The following is a 20,636-nucleotide window of genomic DNA, read 5'->3' on the forward strand; positions in this document are numbered from 1 at the left end:
CTGTCCAGGTAGGATGAAAAGGTGTAGCCAGTGTAATTCTATATGGATTATGTCCATGTATTACATGAAAAGGTCCGATATAAATACTGCAGAGTGATTGGTCAGGTTTATGCCAACTGAAGAACGTGGAGTTGGCATTTCATTTCCCTTCAGAATATGGCCTTAAAGTCACATTTCTCTCTACTGGGCCTGTATGGATGTTTCCCTTACTGTAAAGTTTAATGTCTGACATTATTCCAGACACTAGACTCTATTCTTTGGGCTCCATGTAAACTGTTTAAAGTAGGGTTTAAGGTTATCCAGTGATTTTAAATTTATACCACTCTTGAATATACCATCCATGCTAAACACCCTGCAGGTATTTTTTCCGAGAAAGATTTGACTAAGAATTCCCAGAAAATACCAGGATTTCATTTCCTCCCCTGGTTTCAAGAGTGAATCTACAGCTCAACAGTTCTGTTGTGTTTTCCAATAAGGACTTCAATTCTAAAAGCCTTTTTAATGACCTTTTCTTTAAATTCGACATCAATAAAAATAAATCTCTCTCACTGTGGGAGATATTTTGCTTTGATGTGTTTTGAAAGTGACAGAAAATCTGCTTTTGAAGCTTTAAGTTAGGACAAGGAAGAGTTCTCATGTTATTCACTTTGTTGTTTCCCTTGATGAATTCAGATTATTTCATCATTATACCTAAAATTTATTGAAACAAGAGATGCATGATTATGTTTATTTACTCGTCTACTGAACACAACCATCATCTGTGTACAAATTATACAAAACTAACAACTAAAGTAACAGTCTTGTTGACAACTAAGGGTCAACACGTGCTTAAACCACACTCAATCTTTCCTCGTAAAACTTACTCTGAACAGAAAATCTGCAGCTAGTATCGGCTCGGCCAACCACCAGTTTGTACTGTCCTTCGTCGGAGGCGTAAGTCCTGTTGAAGACCAGACGCTGCTTGGCTCCTTTTGCCACCATCTGGATTCGGTCGCTGGGCATCAGCAGTTTGTCGTTGTGGTACCATTTTACTGAACTGACGTCCTGAGCAGAGATCTTGGTCTCCAGGACAGCCTTGGTGCCCTCAACGGCACTAATGTCCTTCAGTGGGATCAAGACCCCAATTGCTGCAGCGCAAGATAAAAAATTTTGTTTGTAACGTTTTATTTTGAAAAACTAAATCCTATAGAAAAATGGGATGCATCTAAGGTGTACTTACTCTGAACAACCAGCTTTGCAGAGGTTGTGATTGCCTGAGCGGGAATCACAAAGGAGTACATTCCAAAGTCGTCCTTGTTGGTGTCCTCAATCAGAAGTTTGTGGATCTGTCTGTCGATAACAATGTGCACACGGTTTGAGGCCGTGACTGGCTGTCCATTCTTCATCCAGGTTCCTTCAACATTCTCCTGGGAGAACTTGACCTCCAGCTGAGCAATGTCGCCCTCGCAGACGGTGAGGTCAGTCAGAGGCTGCATCAGGGTCACTGGACGCACTGAAACATCAAGACAAACATGTTAGACACTGGATACGACCAGAATAAAAGTCAGAGTACTGCTTTCTAGAGGCTGCAGTATTCTTTTTTTAATGAATATTTAGCTACATTTACAACCCTTAGATTATGAGGTACCTTGTGGTGTTACAAGAAAGCGCATGAAATGTCTAAAATCTAAAGGGTTCATCTTCTGGGGAGCAGGAATGTTCTTAGTAAATTTCATGGCGATCTGCCTTCGATTTCAATATTTTTGCATACAAGTGTGAATTTTGGTTTGGTGAAAGTTCAGAGGGTCAGAAAACTATAATGATGTTCTCAAAATGTCTTTCTTTGGCAGACGTATTAGGATGAATAGACAGGACTTGACCAAGCTCGAAGCTCCAAAAATATAAAATGAATATATTACTTCAATAACTTACATTTCATCTTCAGTGAGGCACTTGTCTTGAACTCGCCCACTTTGAAGGTATATTTTCCCTGATCCTCCTTCTTCACATCTTTGACAGACAGGGTGTGTCTTCCACGGCGGGACAACATGACGTATTTACTGCTGGGAGAGAGCAGCTTTTCTCCAAAGAACCAGCTGCCTTCAGCATCCTCACGAGACACAACACACTCAAACTCTCCGGAGTAGGTCTCAGGCACCTCTGTGCTCTCCAGCTGCTTCAGGATCTCCAGTGGGGCTCCTGTTTATTACATAATACAGATGGCATGTCAATAACTACAGTTTTAGTGAAAAGTCAACGATACACTCACTACACAGTGGTTAACCCATGTTAATCCATATTTATTGTTGCCAGTTCAATAGTATTTGTCTTTTGATACCAAAAACTATTTTGTGCAGACCTTAGCAAAGACATCAGGAAGGGGAAGTCAGAGGACGTTTAAACACCTTAACAAGGACATTTCCTCTGCGTCTGGTAATTATGCATCAAAGCTGTATCTCTTTCATAATTTGTGGACTGCAAAAAAATAGCTCATCTGCCCTTTCAAGATTATACCATGGTGTGCTTCGGAAACTTGAGCTAATTTATGGATGCTGTGGATTTAGATACCTTCTCTAAATAGTGTCTACATTCAAAAGTTGCTCCTACACAACCAGAATTTAAAATATTTCCTGCATGGCTAGAGGCAGAATTTGCTCATTTTTCAACTGTGGCTGAGATTGTTTTTTTTTTACTTTTATGTGACTGAACCTCAGTCAAAGCTAGGAACCAGTTCAGATGTATAGTTACATGTGATATGCATATATTTGTCCGTCATATCTGAAGAAATGAATTCGTGTTTGGGTATTGTCCTCTTTGATTGATAGTCATTAGCCAACCCACCTTCAACATTGAGTTTGGCTGTTGTCCTGACATCATCATCTACAACGGCACAGGTGAATTCTGCGTCATCCCTCATGTCAATCATCAGCACAGACAGGAAGTGAACCTTTCTGTCAGAGTGCATCCTGTATTTGTCTCCAGAGAAGATCTCTACATTGTTCTTCAGCCATTTGACCTTGACAAAAGGCTCATTGGTTTCACACTCAAAGGTAGCCATGGTGTCCTTCTCCTTTGCGTTGATGTCCTCCAGCTTCTGTGTGAAGGTGATGACTTGCTTTGCTGAAAAAAATTACAAAACCTTTGTTAGAAACTACACAATTCAAATGCAGAATTACATGTAAATTGTCAGACTTGTATTACCTTGGACCAGCAGGAAAGCATGACTTGAAGTCTCTCCAGCAGTGTTCGAAGCTTTAACCATGACGCTAGCAGAATCTTCCGCTGTGACATTTCTGATCACCAGTTCACACACATGATCCTCAGGCCAGTACCAGTAAATACGGTCAGACTTCTCCAGCTGAACACCGTTCTTGAACCACTGGCACACAGGTTCTGGTCTGCCGACAACTCTGACTCTGAACTTGACTTCGTCGCCCTGTGCGACAGTCTGGCTGGTAATGCGCTCCAGGATCTTAGGAGCTTCCATGCTAGCTGAGAGCTTTACCCTTTCTGGTTTTAGAGGTTTAGCTGTAACCTTTCGGCGCTCCTCCTCTTTCTTCTTCTCAGCCTCCTCCTTCTCCTTGGCGCGGTGAAGCAGGTCTTCCTTTGTTTTCTTCAGCAGGTCCTCATAAGACTCATCCCTCTTACGTGACTTGAGCTCCACCGCGGTGATGGACTCGTAATAGCCTTCCTCTGTCCTGCGCTTGAACTTGCCCCTAAGCTCCTCCGACTCCTCTGTGGCTTTCTCATGGACGATTCTCTGGGCCTTCTTGAGCTTGACCACCTCTTTTAGCTGAGAGTCCTCTGTGGGTTTCTCAGTCTTCACCACTTCAAATTGTGTTTTTCCAGGTTCGGGTGCTGCCTCAGCTGCCTTAGCCTCTGGGGCACGGCGCAGATGAGTTCTGAAGTCTTCTTTCTGCTGAATCTCCAGCTTCACAGTGTGTTCAGCTGAGCCCAGGTTGTTGTCAGCCACCACTTTGACCTCTCCTAAATCATAGGATTTGATTTCAGTGATCTCCAGATAGTAAATGCCATCATACCGAAGTCTGTATCTCTTGCTTTTGCGGATAAGTTGTCCATTGAGGTACCAGTTAACCTTAGGTGCTGGATAACCAGTCACTCTGCAGCGGAATCGGGCTGTGTCGCCCTCCATAACTCTGACTGGTTCAGGAAGAAGGACAATCTCAGGTTTCATTTTCTCAGTTTCTTCTTCAGCTGTGACTCCATAGGGTCCTCCCTCGTGAGCCAGGCGTTCCATCTCATCGATTCGGTGTGCTCCCTTCCTGCCTTCAGGAAGCTGCGTTTCCTCAACAAGACCCTTCTCATCCTTAACGACAAGGGTGGCCGAGTTCTGGTCGACTCCGTACTTGTTGGTAGCTCTACAGGTGATGACACCACTGTCTCTAGCGTAAGCAACTTCATAGTCAAGACTGCAGTAGCCAAATTCATTGACCATGCGCAACCTGTTTGCAGCTTCCAGGGGTTTGCCATCATGCAGCCACTCCACTACCATTGTGGGGTCACCAATAGGGGTCAGTCTGCACTCAAAATGAGCTGGACCAAAACGCTTCATGCGGACAGAGGTCAGCTTCTTCTTGAACTGGGGTTTCTGCTGCTTCTCTTTGTCGTAAAGGTCACCCTCCTCCCACTGCTCTTGACCATATCGCAGATGAAGGGGCTCCACCTCTGGAGGGGAAATCTCCTTTGCTTTATAGGTTCCTTTGGGAATAATGAGCTTCCTCTCTGGTTCAGGTTCAACATAGTCCACCTCTACATTCACTCTGCAGCGTGTGGTGTCTCTGCCAGCCTTGTTGATGGCTGTGGCTGTGTACCAGGCACTGTCTGTGCCAGCTGCTGAGGGAATTTGGAATTTGGCATCTCCTCTGCTTCCTTCAATCCTGGAACATGGATTTGTCACATTAGAATATCTTTAACATTTGGGTTTTTACTACAATGAAGAATTACAGCTGCTTTGACGAATACTTCGGAATCGGTCTGACAAACTCAAACAATGGCAATTGATATAAAAAGTCAAGAGTCAAAGTAAAGTGGCTGGTGAAGAGAGCGAGACATCTAGCAAGCCAAAGAGATATTTAGAGATAAACATTTTTCTCATCTTGGTGGACCAAACAAAGGTTTGTCTTGTGTCTTGTTGTTTCTTTTTCATATAATACAGAGACAATTTATAAATACTGATAATACAACTAGTATAAAACATACCTGATGCTTGGGTGCTTGTGTGGTGTGATAATGTCACTGTTTTTCAGCCAGACGATATCAGGCAGGGGATTTCCAATGGCTTTGACAGCCAGTTCAACCAGAGTGCCCTGCTTTACACTGATGTTCTTTAGCTTTTCAGTGAATTGGGGACGCACCAAGGTTTCTTTAGCTGAAAAAGAAAGAACAGAAATCATCAAGAAACATTACAGTCATTAATGTTCATAAGTATCCTCTTCAAATAAGCTCATATAGTGATCATAGAATGTTCAAGGTGAGCTGCAGTCTTACCATCAACAGTGAGAGTGACGGAGATGGACGACCGTCCAGCTCTGTTCTGAGCAACGACTGTCCACTCTCCAGAGTCCTGCGGCATGGCCGGAACAATGATCAGGGACTGAGTACCGTCCTCTTTAACCACTATTTTGTGGGTATAGTCGCTAACCACTTGTTGTCCTGAGGAGGCAATGTACAGATGTTAATTATTATGAGGTCAACAAATCTTATTCAGTAACACCTTAATGAAGATTTATCTATTTTTTACTCACCGTTGTGGAACCAGTATGTGTCAGGCATTGGTCTGCCAACTACCTTCAGGTCGAACCTGGCAGTTTGCCCTTCAGAGCATTTACACGAGGAAGGCTTCATAACAAACACAGGCTTGTAGAGTCTTTCCAGCTGAGCCTCGTCTGTCTCATCAAGCCGGCGAGCAGGAGAGCGTCCGGGTGAACGGCTGGAAGAACGGCCAGGAGAGCGGCTCAGAGAACGAGGAGATGTGGATCTGAGGAAGAAGCAGAGTCGTCAATACTCAGGTGTCCACAGTTTTATACCTTAGAAGTATTTTTCTGTCCTTTGAGTGAGACCTTACCTGATCCTCTGCACTGCTGGCTGTGGTGTGTAAGTCTGAGGTGTTCCAGCTCCGGATGGCTCCACATAGAGCTTCCCAGAGCTGACTGTATTTCCTTTCATGTTGGTGGCGAAGGCAGTATACACGCCCTCATCCTCTGGCAGAACCACAGGCAAACGCAAGCTGGCTCGTCCATCCTGAAGAACTTCCATCTGGTAATGGTCACCGGCCCGGATACGCTGGCCATCTTTAAACCAAGCAATCTGGTAAAAGACAAAATGTCATTGTAAGACTACTTCGGATACAAATTTGCTAACTCTATTTTACAATTTTCACATGAGTTTTTATTGATAATTTAACTGAGAAAATGTATGGAATGGAAACCTATTTCATAAAATTTCAGTACTTTGGGGAGCGGCATTCCAGCCATTTTGCAGTGGAAAGTGACGCCCATTCCCTCCATGATTCTATAGCTTTTGACAGGGGTGTCAAAGGTGGGCTGCACGGCCTCGGTGGGGGCGGCGGTCACCATCAACTCTCCATCTTCTGTCACTATCTCTTTGTAAGTAATCTTCATAATGCGGAGTTCAATCTCCTGGATGATCCTCTGCTCAATGACAGAAAGATGGAATTCCTGCAGAAGAGATGAGATGTTACAAGTTTGAACATGACGTGCTCAGGTAGTCAAGTGCTCTTGACAGTCATTTCATTGTTTTAGCTGTGACTGTCAGTCCATAATCATCCAATCACTGTTGGTTGATGAAATATTGACAAAGCCCTAGTTTCCAAACAAGCCCAAGAATGGTTAGGGTCAAGAATGGAAGAACCCTTGCAAATCATGGGAATAATTGGGGATATTTACTGTTTGAACTAACAACTCAACTCTGATCACATCAAGTTCATATTCTGAAAGTGTTTCCATTATTGCTACAACTTGGTCCATTGTTTCCCTCATGTCTTCCTACTTCTGCCTTTCCTTGGTGATAGCAGATTAGTGAAAGGTTCTTACAAGGCTGGAGTGCCAACCAGGTAAAGCGGGCAACTCCCCTGGGTCCTCAGTGGCCCCATAGGGTTACCATGTCTATGATTTGTGCACAACTAAATTACAACATCAACTGAAATCAATATTGACAAAAGCCTTTAAAGAGGTCCTGCTGTGTTACTTAATCTAAAGGTCCCATAGAAGGGCGCTGTGTCAAAAACTAAATGTCTTCATTATTTAATTGTACGTTGGATGTATTCTCCATTGTTACTATTCCTATATAAATCTTAAAACTTGAAGGTGCAACGATGCATACTCAGCTCGCAGAGAGGTAGTGGTGGTGGTAAGGGCTGTCAAGTTTGCCCTAAGGTCCCCTAGTTGGTTAATCTGGCCATATATATATGTAAAGTTCCAGGTTCCAGTGACATACTAACATCTTCCAAACTGCTACAAGACAACCTCCAACCTTATGTGGCTTATGATGCTCCTACCTGTCCGGAGATAATGGTGGTGGTCATCTGCTCCATTGTCGTAATGACCACAGGGGGAACGTCTCCCACTTTAGGTTCCTGCACCACGGCTGTCACTTCAGTCATAAAGGTTGCTTCCTGTTTCTTCATGTAGGCTTCATATTCCTCTGTTTGGAAAACAAAGCATTTAATTATATGAGAGCTCAGGCATCTTGTTTTATTGACTGACAGACCCTGACTTCAGAGAAGAACCAGCTATTTACAATGCTCGTACTCAAGTCCTTGTGGACATCTTCCAGTCTGATCTCTTTTCCTCTTTGCTCTTCTGTCTTACTTCATTAGGAAGGTAGATTTCATTGATGCAGATGTTTACGTACCTTCTTCCAGCAGGCTTGCGGAGGCTGAGACCTCTCCGAGCTGGTTCTTGGCAAAGACAGAGTATTCTCCGGCATCATCAGCGAAGGTCATGGAGATCTCCAACTTGCATTCTCCAGTGTCCTTCTTGTAGGCAACTTTGTATCTGGTGGATGGTAGAGGGGAGAGAGCTTGTTAAAGGTGATTCAGTAATGACACATGCCCCCTAGATGCCACAGTGTTCATTACAGATACAATCACAACAAACATCATTCAGATGATTTATCTATTCTTACAGTCTAGCCAGAAATGGAGCTAAAATGTAATGTTTGGCCTGGTGCAAGAGAAAAGTTAATGGGCTCATTAAAATTGGGATCAGGACATTTCATGGTAATTCTCCTGTTAGATTTTGGAAATTTGGCATAATGGTGGCACTAGAACAAACACTAAAACACTTTTGTTTTATATTGGTGGTCTGTTAAATATCATAATAAGCTTTTAGATCTCAGGTCAGAGCTCATTTTTGGTGCAAGCTAGAGTGGAGCGAGATGATGGACGATGTGCAACAAAGGTTGGTGATTGAAAATCAGCACAATTCTAGTTACCAAGCAGGTCCAAGAAATGTGAGGAAGAGGAAGAGAAGAACTGATGAAATTATGAGAATAATTAGGGATATTTCCACTGTTTGCACCATGCTGAAAAACCTTGATAACAGGTATTGAAAATGTTTCCATTGTACTTTGTTCATTGTTTCTCACAATTCTGTCTTAGTAAGTTTAGGCTTAGTAGCCTTTCCTTGGTGATAAAAAATTATTGGAACCAAACCAGGGACAATGCAAGAACAGTACATTATTGGCATTCTATGCCCCTAGGCCACCAGTATGCTCCAAAGATCTCCACTGTGTAAATTTATATGCTCTATGTTTTTGTCTGTGTTGGTTTCTTAACATCTTGGGACCATGTAGGAAATATACATTATCCCAACACTGTCTGGCAATAAAATATAGTAAATACATACTCTGTGACTTGTTTTATATGATTTGTACACTGAGAATATTCAAACCAAAAACGTCATGTTTTCAAGGCCGCATATTATAGATCTAGTCTTGTGAATCTTTTTTCAACACATTTCCCCAAAATTCAGCCAGACAGATTTAAAAACATTGAGGTTTCCTCCAGAATTCTGAATAATGATAATGCTCTGTGGGTTTGTAATAAGTTCATCATGACTGACCCAGTCACAGACCCAGTCGTAGTTTTCAAGGTATTACATACCTGTATCCGGTAGTGAGCGGGACGCCACTCTTCTTCCAGATGATGTGTGGTTTGGGGCTTCCTCCGACCTGGCATTCAAACAAGACACTTCCTCCTTCCACCAGCTTCTGGACGGTTGGCTTCTTGATGAAGAAGGGCGCGGCGGCAGCAATATCTGACTCGGCCACACTCACCTGAGACATGGTCTCCTCTTTGGCTTCCTCAGTTACTCTGGAAATAGAAATCTCTTTTCAGGATAACTAGGACAGATCTGCATCGCTAGCTATCTTTAATTATCAACAATTTAAAAACAAAGAACCTTAAGAATCCTTTCTTGAGTTACATTTTGATGAATGTTGACCAAGGAGACTATGTTTATCAACCAAGCACCAACCTCTGGGTCTGACAAGTGAAGCCAACCCGGGAGTGCCTTAAACCTGCATTCTTTCTAATGGCCAGCAGGGGGCAACTCCGTTGGCTGCAAAAAGAAGTCTATAAGAAAATTAACCTTCTTCCCACTTGATTTATTACCTCAGTAAACATTTTCCTAATGATTTTATGGTCTCAATCGCTAGTTTCAAGTCTTCTTCAATACAGCATGATGTTCATTTAGTAAATTATGGTCCCATTTAGAGTTAAATAGACAATAAAGCAGGGTATGCTTTAGGGTGTGGCTACCTTGTGATTGACATGTTGCTACCACAGCGTTTGGTTGTACTAAAAGACACTCAAAGGAGTCGACTGATAATTTTTTCTGGTAAGTACATTTACAAGCTAACTTTAGCAACGACTTCGCACTGCGTTGCCAGGAGATGCGTTGCAGTCAGATTGCAGGTATAGGTAGGCGTGATCCCCAGCTCCACCCTCTTGTCCAAATATGGTCACTTCTGGCTCCAAACTAACAAGATAGCAAGGGCCAAAATGCCAAACTCGAGGCTTCAAAACAGGAGTCCACAAACCAATGGGTGATTCCACGGTGGCTACGTTATCCTCTTTTACAGTCTATGTTATCAACCTGCACTATATCGATTTATCTTGCAAACTTTAAATGTGCTTTGATCAACTCACAGTTTCTCAGCAGTTTCAACATGTTCAGTGACGACAGCTATCTCCTCTCTGCTCTCGATGTCCTCTGACACTGGAGGAGAAAGACAGGGTTAGTCTCAAGCAGGAGACAGCATGTGCAGGTTTAGTGAAGGATGAAATATAAACTGAAAAAAGAAGAGGCTCCACTATGGAACCCTGAGGGTCTCACTATGTAATTGCATCTTCAGAGGGATGATGCAATCCCATTGATAATATTTTACTGTTTGTACTTACCCTGGACAAGCAGGTAGCAGGAGGTGCTGACGGTTCCTGCCTCATTTGTGGCGGTGCAGGTGAAGCGTCCGCTGTCTTCAGCGAATGCCTCGCGGATCACCAGCTGGGCAAATCCGTTCTCGTAGGTAATCTGGAAATCAATGGAGCTCTCAATCTTGTAGTCCTCTCTGAACCACATGATGACGGGTGTGGGCTGACCGCTGATCTGACACTCCAGGGTCACCGACTCGCCTTCCGTCACATTTGTGTTCTTCAAGCCCTGCAGAGAAAACACAACGCTAAATGTCACTTTCCCAAAGGGGCATGAATACATTTCATATGAATATTTTTGAGGAGAACTATGTCACTTACAGACATTAGTGTGGGCGGGACCACACCGCTGCCTGCAGAAGGTACGGCTGCTGCCTCCACCACCTGTCATATAGTCACAGATTTGTCAGAACACTACATTTGAACAAAAATGAACCTATTTCTAAAATCCACGACATGGACATAACACACATAAGACTAAACTTTGTACTTGCTGTTCACATTCAACATATGAAGAAAAGATGACAAAGCACAGAAAGATGGAGGGGAGGCTGGATGGGCTGAAGAGGTGAGAATGAGGTTGTCAATAGCATTGATGAGCATGTTAAAGTTTTTATTAGAGGGATATTAAATCCTGGGCTTTCACAGAAATCAAGAAAACCGGACTTCTGAAAAACTAAACTAAGGGTCTAAGAGTGGCTCCTAGTGGTTGCGATTTTCTTTATATCATGCAACATAAAAACACATTCAAACTTTAGAAGTGGGGATAAAAATGTAAAGTTTGGGGTGATGCTATAATTGAAATCAAAAGGGAGTACGGACATTCTGCTCCTTAGATTTGAAATTTCTTGCATAAAAAAGTGGATATTTCGGCCAGTTGGCGGCACTAGATCATAGGGGTCATTAAAAAATATTAGGAATCATCTTCTGAAGACCATGAGTATGCACGGCCAATGTTATGATATTCTGGCCAGTAATTGTTGAGATATCTTGCTCCAGACCAAAGTCTTAGACAGACATCAACACTGACTCTTTATTGCTGGTTTGGAATATAGAAACTAATCTAACCTTAATTAACTCATCAGGTTTTCTTGTCCTGTTCAGATCCAGCTCACTAAACTAGATTACAAACCTGGGCTCCCCAGTCCTCATATATTCTCTCACTGCCCCCTGAGTACACCACCCCCGTCTGTAACTCAGTTCCAAAATGATATTTCTCAGTGAAGTCTTTGAACGGTGAAGGGATGGGCTCCAGTGTCTCTCTGGCCTCCCCCACTCTACGAGATGGACTGGGAGACTTGACGGGCTTGATGATCTTTCTAGCGGTGGCAGAGGATGAGGACAACTCTTTCTGCAGAGTGGCGATAGCAGAGCCGGCGATGGAAACCTGACCGACCCAAAGAGGAGGAACAGCCACACCATCATCAATAAAATATCTCGGTTTGTTTTAAAAGTTAAACCACAGCACAGGGATGATCTATGGAATGTTAGTTTTATTAAATCTAAAACAGGGTAAAATGAAGAGAATTTTAAATAAAGTTGGATTAAGGGTTCTGGAGTGTGTTTGATTGATTACGGGGGTGAAGAAAAACAGGGTTAAAGGTGGATTCATTTTGTTATTTTATAGACATTATTTTAGGACTCTCTACACTACGGTTCACAAAAGTGTGCATTTCAGGCAAGCAGTAATAACCAAATGACCGTTCGCTAAACCCCTCTCCTCGAACAGCGACTGTCCAACCATAGCTTAGGAACACTAACTAGTCACAGCAGGAGTGTCAGTGTTTGCATTTCTTCACGTGTTGAAGTGGTGTACATGGAGCTGTAGTAAGGGAGGTACTCTGGAATAAGCTGCTAATGTTAGCTTGCCTAGCTAACTAGCATATTACCTACAGTATTAACCTGGCGCTACTCCCAAGGCCAAGAGTTAGCATATCATTATCTAACTGCATTATTTTGTGGGGTTACAGGTTACATTAAAGGAGCAATATGAATTGGCCACCTGTCGAATTCAGAATCCAAACAAATGGGGGCAGCATATCACCAGAGTAACCGCTAACTGCTGCTAACTGTAGCTGCCGTTAGCTAGTTACCTCAGGTAGCTGTGCAGCTAGTGGTCCTATTGCTAGCTGACTCTGCCCGGTCTGGGAGCTTGGAGCACCCGGGGGAGTGTTAGTGTTTACTCCGCTTGCATAGAGCTTTGGACTGCCGGGACGAGGAGGTTTTTAGGCCAGGGGCGGGGGGACCTGCCGGGGAATGCTGGCAAGGAGCGACAGTGGAATAGGCACCAGAACTGGAGCCGGGCGAGCAGGCTCCACCTCCCAAAGCCTGTGCAGGGGTTATGGCGGGCCTGGAATCATGCACGTAGCCAGTGTGTATTCTTAAGACCCTTTTTACAGGGTTCTTGAATGGGTCGCTTGAAAACATTTAAAATGTATCTAGAGATGGAGTTTTTAACCAACTCAGGAGTTAGCGTTAGCTAATTGGCTAGCTAGATAAAGGTGATTAAATCTGCCATTTACAGTAGTCATTTCAACAGGAACTGTGGGGGGGGGCTTAGCGAAGATTCAATTATTGGTTGGATTATTGAAGTATGGTATTACATTATTTCAGCATTTGTGTTATTTCTCGGTCCACGTGTTTTGTTTACTTAAGTTTCATTCTTTCTCTGCAGGTTATTAAATACTGCTTGCCTGATGTTGTCTCTCTTACCTCAGAGCTAGGTTCATGTTTTGGGACAGAAACTTTAGAAACAGTGAAATGTGGAACTGGGGACGCGGCGAGACCAGTGTCCACATGGGAGGAGATTTCTGTCGCTCTCTGAATCTGGAGTAACCAACAGAGTTCACAGGAGCGTTACAACCTCAGGAAGACTCTTAGAGCTATATATATATATCTAAATGTAAATGTCTTGAATAATACTATATTTCTAAGTACTTCAAATAATGACATAATATCAAGATATTTGTCCTTTTAGATTTATCTTTAATTATCTTAAAGCACTGGCAAATAATTTTGCTCAATTTCAGAAATTGTTAATTAAATTTTCTTTTCACGCCAAAAAAATTACAATTATTTTAAGTGAGTCTGTTATCATCGAGGACGCCGTCATTGGCGTCATTGTCTTCTCTTCGAGGACTCTTGGAAGTCGATATTTGAGAGTCTGTTATTGTCTCTAAAAAGTTTTTATATTATATCACAACTGTGAACAGGTTTTGTATTGTTAATTTCATATTAACAATACAAAACCTGTGCATGCTCTTTTTCCATTTAACAAGTTATCAAGGAGGGACAGTAAACGCAACAATAAAAACTTCTTTTGATAAGCATAACCAATACTGGAATTGGGACTGCTGTTACAGAAATCTTGTTAAATCTCAATTTTTTTTGTGAAACCTGAAAAACTGTTTGCCAGTGCAACAGAAAAGATTCTTTTCTACAAAAGGGCCTTTAAACCGAGTCTGAGTCTGATCATTTGCTAAAATCCCTTGGTAATTTTGTTGTTGTGCTCTGGAGGCCTAGCTAACCTGAGGCAGTGGCAGGGTTGGTTCAGGTGTAAACTCCTGAGCAGTGGTAAGCATTTGGCCAGCCTGCACTCTTGTTGTCCAGCCAGCTCGATATTGTTGATCGGCAGCCATGATGATGGCCTGCTGCCTTAATGCTGCCTCTACAGCCTCCTCCTCTTCAGCTCGACTGCCCTCGACATGCACAGGCTGACGGACCCGAGCGAGGTCAACGGCGGCCATCACTGTGGCCACCGCCCCAGCTCTTTTCTCTCCCTCAGCCTGGAGACACAACCAGCAGCACATAGATCTCAGGACGCCCATGGCTAGACAGTGGTACAGAGACAGGCAGGTATATCCTGGTTTCATGTTAGAAATTATTTCCCTCAAATTAAATATTTTTTCAAATGCATTAAATTTGTCCTTGACCGCTCTGGCAAGGGACTGTTTGGATTAAAAGAGTAGTTCAACATTTTTGGAAAAAGTCTTATCTGCATACTTGCTTGTGTCCTCTGGGGGGTGATGACTTTGTACCTGGTACTTGATAGCTTTAGCCTCACTCTGTTAGCATGATATCATGTATGTAGCTATCAAGTGCGTATTTAAGACCCTTTACAGGGTTTTCATTTTCAAACAAGTCAGCGAGAAACTTTAAAAATGTAGCTTTTCACAAGTGTGCACAAGGGCATGAATTACTAATTTGATGAAACATGTCATACAAGCACCTTCCTGCCTCTGTAAAAACACCAAAACTTTTCACAAATCACCAATGAATGAGTATGTGTACATGTACACTAGTATCCCTGTTACAGTCAAGTTTTGGAGAATCCGGTTTACATGTTTGCGTGTGTAAACATGTAAACATGTTATGATAATAGAATATTTAATTTGGGTATGGAAACTTCATGGACAGGATACTAGTGTGCATGTAAATTTAATCACGCAAACATTAGGCTTATCTGATGAAGACAACACACACTCATCTGTTTGACATGCAAGAAATACGACACTGAAACCAGCGGAAATTCAAGAAAGAGCAACATGAAGAGAAGTTCTGAAAGTGCTGAAGTGAATAAAAATGAAATGGCAACCACAACCACGTGGTGACAAAACTCAACGCAGAGGTGGTGAAAGTGCTCAAAAAAGATGATGGAGCTACCTGCTCTTCCGGCTGCTGGAAGGCCGGGCGGACATCTTGTTGTGGATCATGGTAACACCACTCTTCCTGATGAACAGCTGAAGGAATCTGTTCATCAGACAAATCGGGAAATATGAACGTTTCTAAAGTTGAATGGAGGTGGAGGTGCTCTTGGTTTGAAACAGGTGACAGGTCTTTGTGGTTAAAGACAGAGGAGACGTCTTGAGACGCTTGCTCTTCTTCAACTGAGGTCAACGTGTTTCGGTCGTCAAAAGTTTCACAAACACCCTCCTGGCTCGTGTTGAACTTATCACCGTATGAGTGCATATCCCAATGATGAAGGCTATGGTCACATGTCATTTCCTCTTGGCTCAGACCTTTGTCCCATTCCTCAGCATTCTGGGTAAAACTTGTGTCATCTGGCATTCCAGATGATTCTGACTCCATTTCAACAGTTTGAGGCTAATAACCAAATCACAATGATTTACTTTGGCATTCATACTTCTGCTAAGTGTCAAAAAAGTGAGACTTCCACAAGAGGAGGAAAAAATGGCACAAACCAAGAATGTCAAAGTGGTTGACACAAAACTGATGGGCAAAAACATCCATATTGAAATGAGAAGGATGGAAGAAATGGGAGAGACTGAACTGGAGGGTTGTAGGATGGAGTTTTCTGGCTGAATTGAAAGTGAGATTTGTTGTCTTTCAACCCAAACTTTACTAACCCGAGTCTTTTTTCAAATACATCATTTAATAAAACTGTGAAACACAAATTGTAAAAATTTTACTTTGAAATGTTATATATGAGTATATGAGCACCCCAGGCAGACTTTACAGTCTCTAATGGTTCCTGGTGGGTCTGATTTCATGGAGATAACAGCATGGATTCATCTATACGGATGTTTTACACTCCTACCTAATCCTTCTTTCCTGTTTGATACAATTCTGGAGGATGTTTTTTCTCTTTTAACCTTTTGATTAAAAATCTTTATTCTATACATATATACATACACATAATATATAATGGACTGGGACTGTGGTTGAAAATGTTCAGATACGTTCATTTGTATAAAAAAATATAATGTCAATGTTCATAATTACTGCAAACAATAAAAAAACTGAATGTAAAAACAAGATCTGGGTTGAAAAACAGTGAAAGTGTTTTAAGAGAGAATCCAGACATAGTTACCGCGGCAACATTGCTGATTTCATCATCTTCATCATGCTGCCTTTGAATGTTTGTTAGTCACATTTCAAACAGTGAGATGGGACATTGAGTTTTTTTCTTTTTGTTTAAGACCCTCAGAGAGTTATTTAGACAAGATATTAAACATATAAAAGAACGAAACACAAAGATGTCATTATGTTGGATCACTCACAAATTTGGATGCAGGCAACATAAAAGTTCAACATTCACACTCGGGAGCAATTGTTCAACAAAAAGGTGGACGGTTTAAAGGACAGCAAGTCTCTCTACTGTATTTGTAGAAATAAGTTTACCATTCATTTCAACACAGTCAGCGTTTTCCTGGATGCAGCATCTAGTGGTGACTAGAGGAACTGCAACTTAACCCTTTACTTTTCAAAGTGGATTGATGGACGTTTAGTCATGATGGACATCAGAGATAACAATATCCTCGGAAAGAGTCACTCTGAATCTAAAAATATGTATTTCATGTTATGACTCAGAAGTGCAATCTTCCACCGGTGCTCATTTAAAGCGCATAAATCCTAAAATGTTTGGGGCAACATAGAAAAATTAGGGATCTATGGGTGTATCTGATCGAACGCCGTCCATCTTCCAGTTTTCTCAAATTGCTCCCTGGAAGTCTTTACCACCAGATGGAGGTATGGACCCCCCCCACCCCAAGTGGGCCCTTCCTCACCTCTTTGACCCCAGTGACCTGCTGCTCCCAACGCTGCTCCTGGCCCAGCTGGGTGACGGTGCTGCTGGTCATACTGGTCATGCTGGTGAAGCTGGCCTCTGCCACATAGTCTCCTTGCTTCCAGGGTGGCAGGACGTCGGCACCAGTAGCCGCCTGCTTGCGAGCACTGATGGGGGACTTGACCGGCCTGATGGGGGAGACTGAGAGTCTTGAAGTAGGAGAGGCTGGCCTGGAGACGGGGGAGGGAGGTCATATTACAGGCCTGTAGAGGGCCAACCTCCGATTACATCATCACCCCGCTCACTGATCTCAAATCTCTTTACTACAAATCTCTGCAACCTTCAGCACAAATACATCCACTAAAACTTTTACTGTAAATTCTCAAATAATATCTGGTGTTAAAAATGTTCAAATTATGCATGAACAACTAAAGGCTCCACCCACCTGACAGGTGTGGGCGTGGGCGCCTTCACGTGTCTGACAGGTGACGGCGACTGTTGGCGTCCTCCGGTCACCTTGGCGACCAGTGAGGACTGAGTTGGGGACTTGGACATGGGCTTAGGAGGAACTCTGGGTGGAGTCTTGTGAGCCAGCTGCTGAGTCAGCTCAGCGCCCTCCACCTGCATCTCCATCATGGAGGTGGCCTGGAAACTGGCCTCCATCCTCTGAAGATGGATCACAGGGAGAGAGCAGATAACGAGACATTTTGATAAAATGGTATACATCAGATTAAAATGAAATGATATGAAATGAGACAAGGTGAGAGGACATGAGGTGAGATTAAACTACATAAAGTTGGATGAGATGAGGTCACATTAGATTACAGATGAAATGAGATGATTAAATTCAATTAGATTAGAATGATATAAAGTGATGGGAGAGGCCATGTGATGAGATGAAATATGATGGGATTCATTTGAATTAGATTAAATTAAAACACATTAAATGAGATGAGATTGAAAAACTTATGGTCAGGTAAGAAATGAGGATAAGATGAGATGAAATAAAATCAATTATAAAGTGGGATGGTGTTGGATTAGGTTGGATGACAGGAGATTTAATTAGAAGAAATTAAATAAGAAAAGAAGATGATGATGATGATGATCAAATTAGCATCATTGAGAGAGATGAGATACATACATTGAATAAGATGACACGAGATAAGACCAACAATTACATGTAAATGAAATGAGAAGAAATCATGAACAACTAAAGGTGATTTGAACTTCATTATATCAGATTGGATAAAATTAGATATGAGGAGATTAAATTAGATAAGATAAATATAATTGAGATGAATTATGAATGGAGTTCCATTAAATGACATAAAGGGGGAAAGGAGGTTAAAATGCTACATTACAGATAATATCAAATCAAATGAGACAACATTAAATTAGAAATGACACAAAATGAGATGAGATGAACTGAATGGCAATAAATCACAACTGTGAGTGAAATTAGATGAAATCGTGTTCGACAGCTGAGTGTTTCTGGAGTTTTTCTTACCTTTTCCACTCTGGTCTGACGGGTCTGTGAAATCTGAGAGGTTGAAATCACTGTTTTTGTTTTCTTTGCTGGAACGGCTTCTTCACCTGAAAACACACACACACACACACACACACACACACACACACACACACACACACACACACTTAGTTTAGTGGGTGATATGGACTAAACTGATTTTGAAATAATTATTACTGCATTATCTCAGTATCACTGTGTCATATGTTCACTGAAGTATCCAAAACACTCAGTTTAGTCAACCACTATAATTAAGTGTCCTATTTGTCTTATATATATATATATATATATATATATATATATATATATTATTTAAAGGTACAGAAAGATTCCTCACAAGCAAAAATCATTTTCAGAAAGAAACAAATTGCCAGAAAAACTTAGAAATTGACCATCACCAAAAAAAATTGGATTTGGATTTGTTCTCTCTCTCTTTTGACGGCTATGCCAGCTGTTTCCTCCTGATTCCTGTATGCTAAGCGAGGCTAAACAGTACATAAAAAGGTTTCTGTTTCTCATTGTTTTCCATATCTGGCATTTTTTGCTCTTTGGTGGAAATACACCCAGAAAAGAAAACCTAAACTTTTACATGTAGTTCAGCAACGACCACCACCACCAGGAGGTTTAGTGGAAACACACCGTAGATTTTGGGACAAAGCTAAGCTAACACTTCCCCCCAGCTTCCAGTCTTTGTGCTACGCTAGGCTAATGTCCTGGACCTTTCTCTGTACTAGAAACTGGAAGAGAAAAGAGACATCAGACTCTGGGGCAGATAGCTACAAACATCACACTGTTACTTCTTAACACTGTTAAAAATGGTAGACAGTTTAAAGGTCCTGACCCTGAACCAGCAGCTCAGCGGTGGAGGTGGCCCGTCCGCTGCTGTTGGCTGCGGTGACAGAATATGTCCCAGAATCCTCTGGGAAGGCCTCAGCGATCAGCAGACTGTACAGGTCTCCCTCCTGGAGGATCCTGAAGTCAGCTGAGCTCTGGATCTCGGCTCCCTCTCTGTAGAACTTCACCACAGGTGTTGGGATTCCTGTGACTCGGACGTCCAGCCTCACCTGGCTGCCCTGTCTCACTGTGGAGCTCTGAAGTCTCTGAAGGAAGCTGGGAGGTGCTGTCTCCACTGGAGGGGAAGATTATTGACAGAAGCCGGCTTCATTACTGCATTACCAGTACTCACATACTGTAATACTACTTTTTATGAATGTGTACTCTGAAAGGCCTACATTGACTGAAATAAAGAACATTTTCAACTGTATTCAAACTGTATCTTGACACCAGATCTCAACATGAGGTAATAATCATCACCTGAAGGTCCTGATTATTTCTGTTGACGTTTGGATTTTGACTGCTGTTGAAAATGCAATTGATGTGTATTGTTCTTATTAATAAAAAAAATGACTGAGTGAATGAGTGGCACCTATTCGCAAACAAATTTACACTTGATAGAATTAGTTCAGTTAAGGGGCCACGTCATGTCTTGCTCATGACAGCTGAACTCTATCTTGGTGTTTAAGTTGTAACAAATGACAACCAGACTAAGTATCTACAGCCATGGTGCTCTTTGAGGCTGTACTTAGACACAGCAAACTGAACGAAATTCATGATCTTATAAATTGTCTTGAGGACGTCAAAACCTGGATGGCAAAAAACTTTCTCCAGCTTACTGAGCGTGAGATACAGGGTCTTATTATTAGTCCCAAAGATTTCACTTGTGGTGGAGCCATTTTTCTTGGGTCTCTGTCGTCAAATCTCCACACACATGCCAGAAACAAGGGGTTTTGTGTTAAAGTCTACCTGTGGTCTCGCCTGTAACGAGGTACACTTTGTGTTAAAGTCTACCTGTGGTCTCGCCTGTAACGAGGTACACTTTGTGTTAAAGTCTACCTGTGGTCTCACCTGTAACGAGGTACACTTTGTGTTAAAGTCTACCTGTGGTCTCACCTGTAACGAGGTACACTTTGTGTTAAAGTCTACCTGTGGTCTCGCCTGTAACGAGGTACACTTTGTGTTAAAGTCTACCTGTGGTCTCACCTGTAACGAGGTACACTTTGTGTTAAAGTCTACCTGTGGTCTCACCTGTAACGAGGGGTTTTGTGTTAAAGTCTACCTGTGGTCTCGCCTGT

The 20,636-nt window shown here is 42.2% G+C and overlaps 1 protein-coding gene across 1 annotated transcript in view; it reads right to left on the bottom strand.

Moving 5' to 3' along the window:
• The window catches only part of ttn.1 (titin, tandem duplicate 1), a 192,133-nt gene that overhangs the window by 164,061 nt on the left and 7,436 nt on the right, over positions 1-20,636 (bottom strand). Inside the window, 20 exon segments of the mRNA XM_070915106.1 lie at positions 864-1,127; positions 1,220-1,492; positions 1,912-2,178; positions 2,821-3,099; positions 3,181-4,877; positions 5,200-5,368; positions 5,488-5,652; positions 5,745-5,977; positions 6,065-6,306; positions 6,450-6,677; positions 7,517-7,662; positions 7,873-8,015; positions 9,125-9,282; positions 10,147-10,241; positions 10,424-10,682; positions 10,775-10,837; positions 16,990-17,167; positions 17,425-17,600; positions 18,538-18,572; positions 19,346-19,633. Coding sequence (XP_070771207.1) covers positions 864-1,127; positions 1,220-1,492; positions 1,912-2,178; positions 2,821-3,099; positions 3,181-4,877; positions 5,200-5,368; positions 5,488-5,652; positions 5,745-5,977; positions 6,065-6,306; positions 6,450-6,677; positions 7,517-7,662; positions 7,873-8,015; positions 9,125-9,282; positions 10,147-10,241; positions 10,424-10,682; positions 10,775-10,837; positions 16,990-17,167; positions 17,425-17,600; positions 18,538-18,572; positions 19,346-19,633 — 5,358 coding nt within the window.

This window comes from Enoplosus armatus, chromosome 11 (genome assembly GCF_043641665.1).
Source record: "Enoplosus armatus isolate fEnoArm2 chromosome 11, fEnoArm2.hap1, whole genome shotgun sequence".
NCBI classification, from domain to species: Eukaryota; Metazoa; Chordata; class Actinopteri; order Centrarchiformes; family Enoplosidae; genus Enoplosus; species Enoplosus armatus.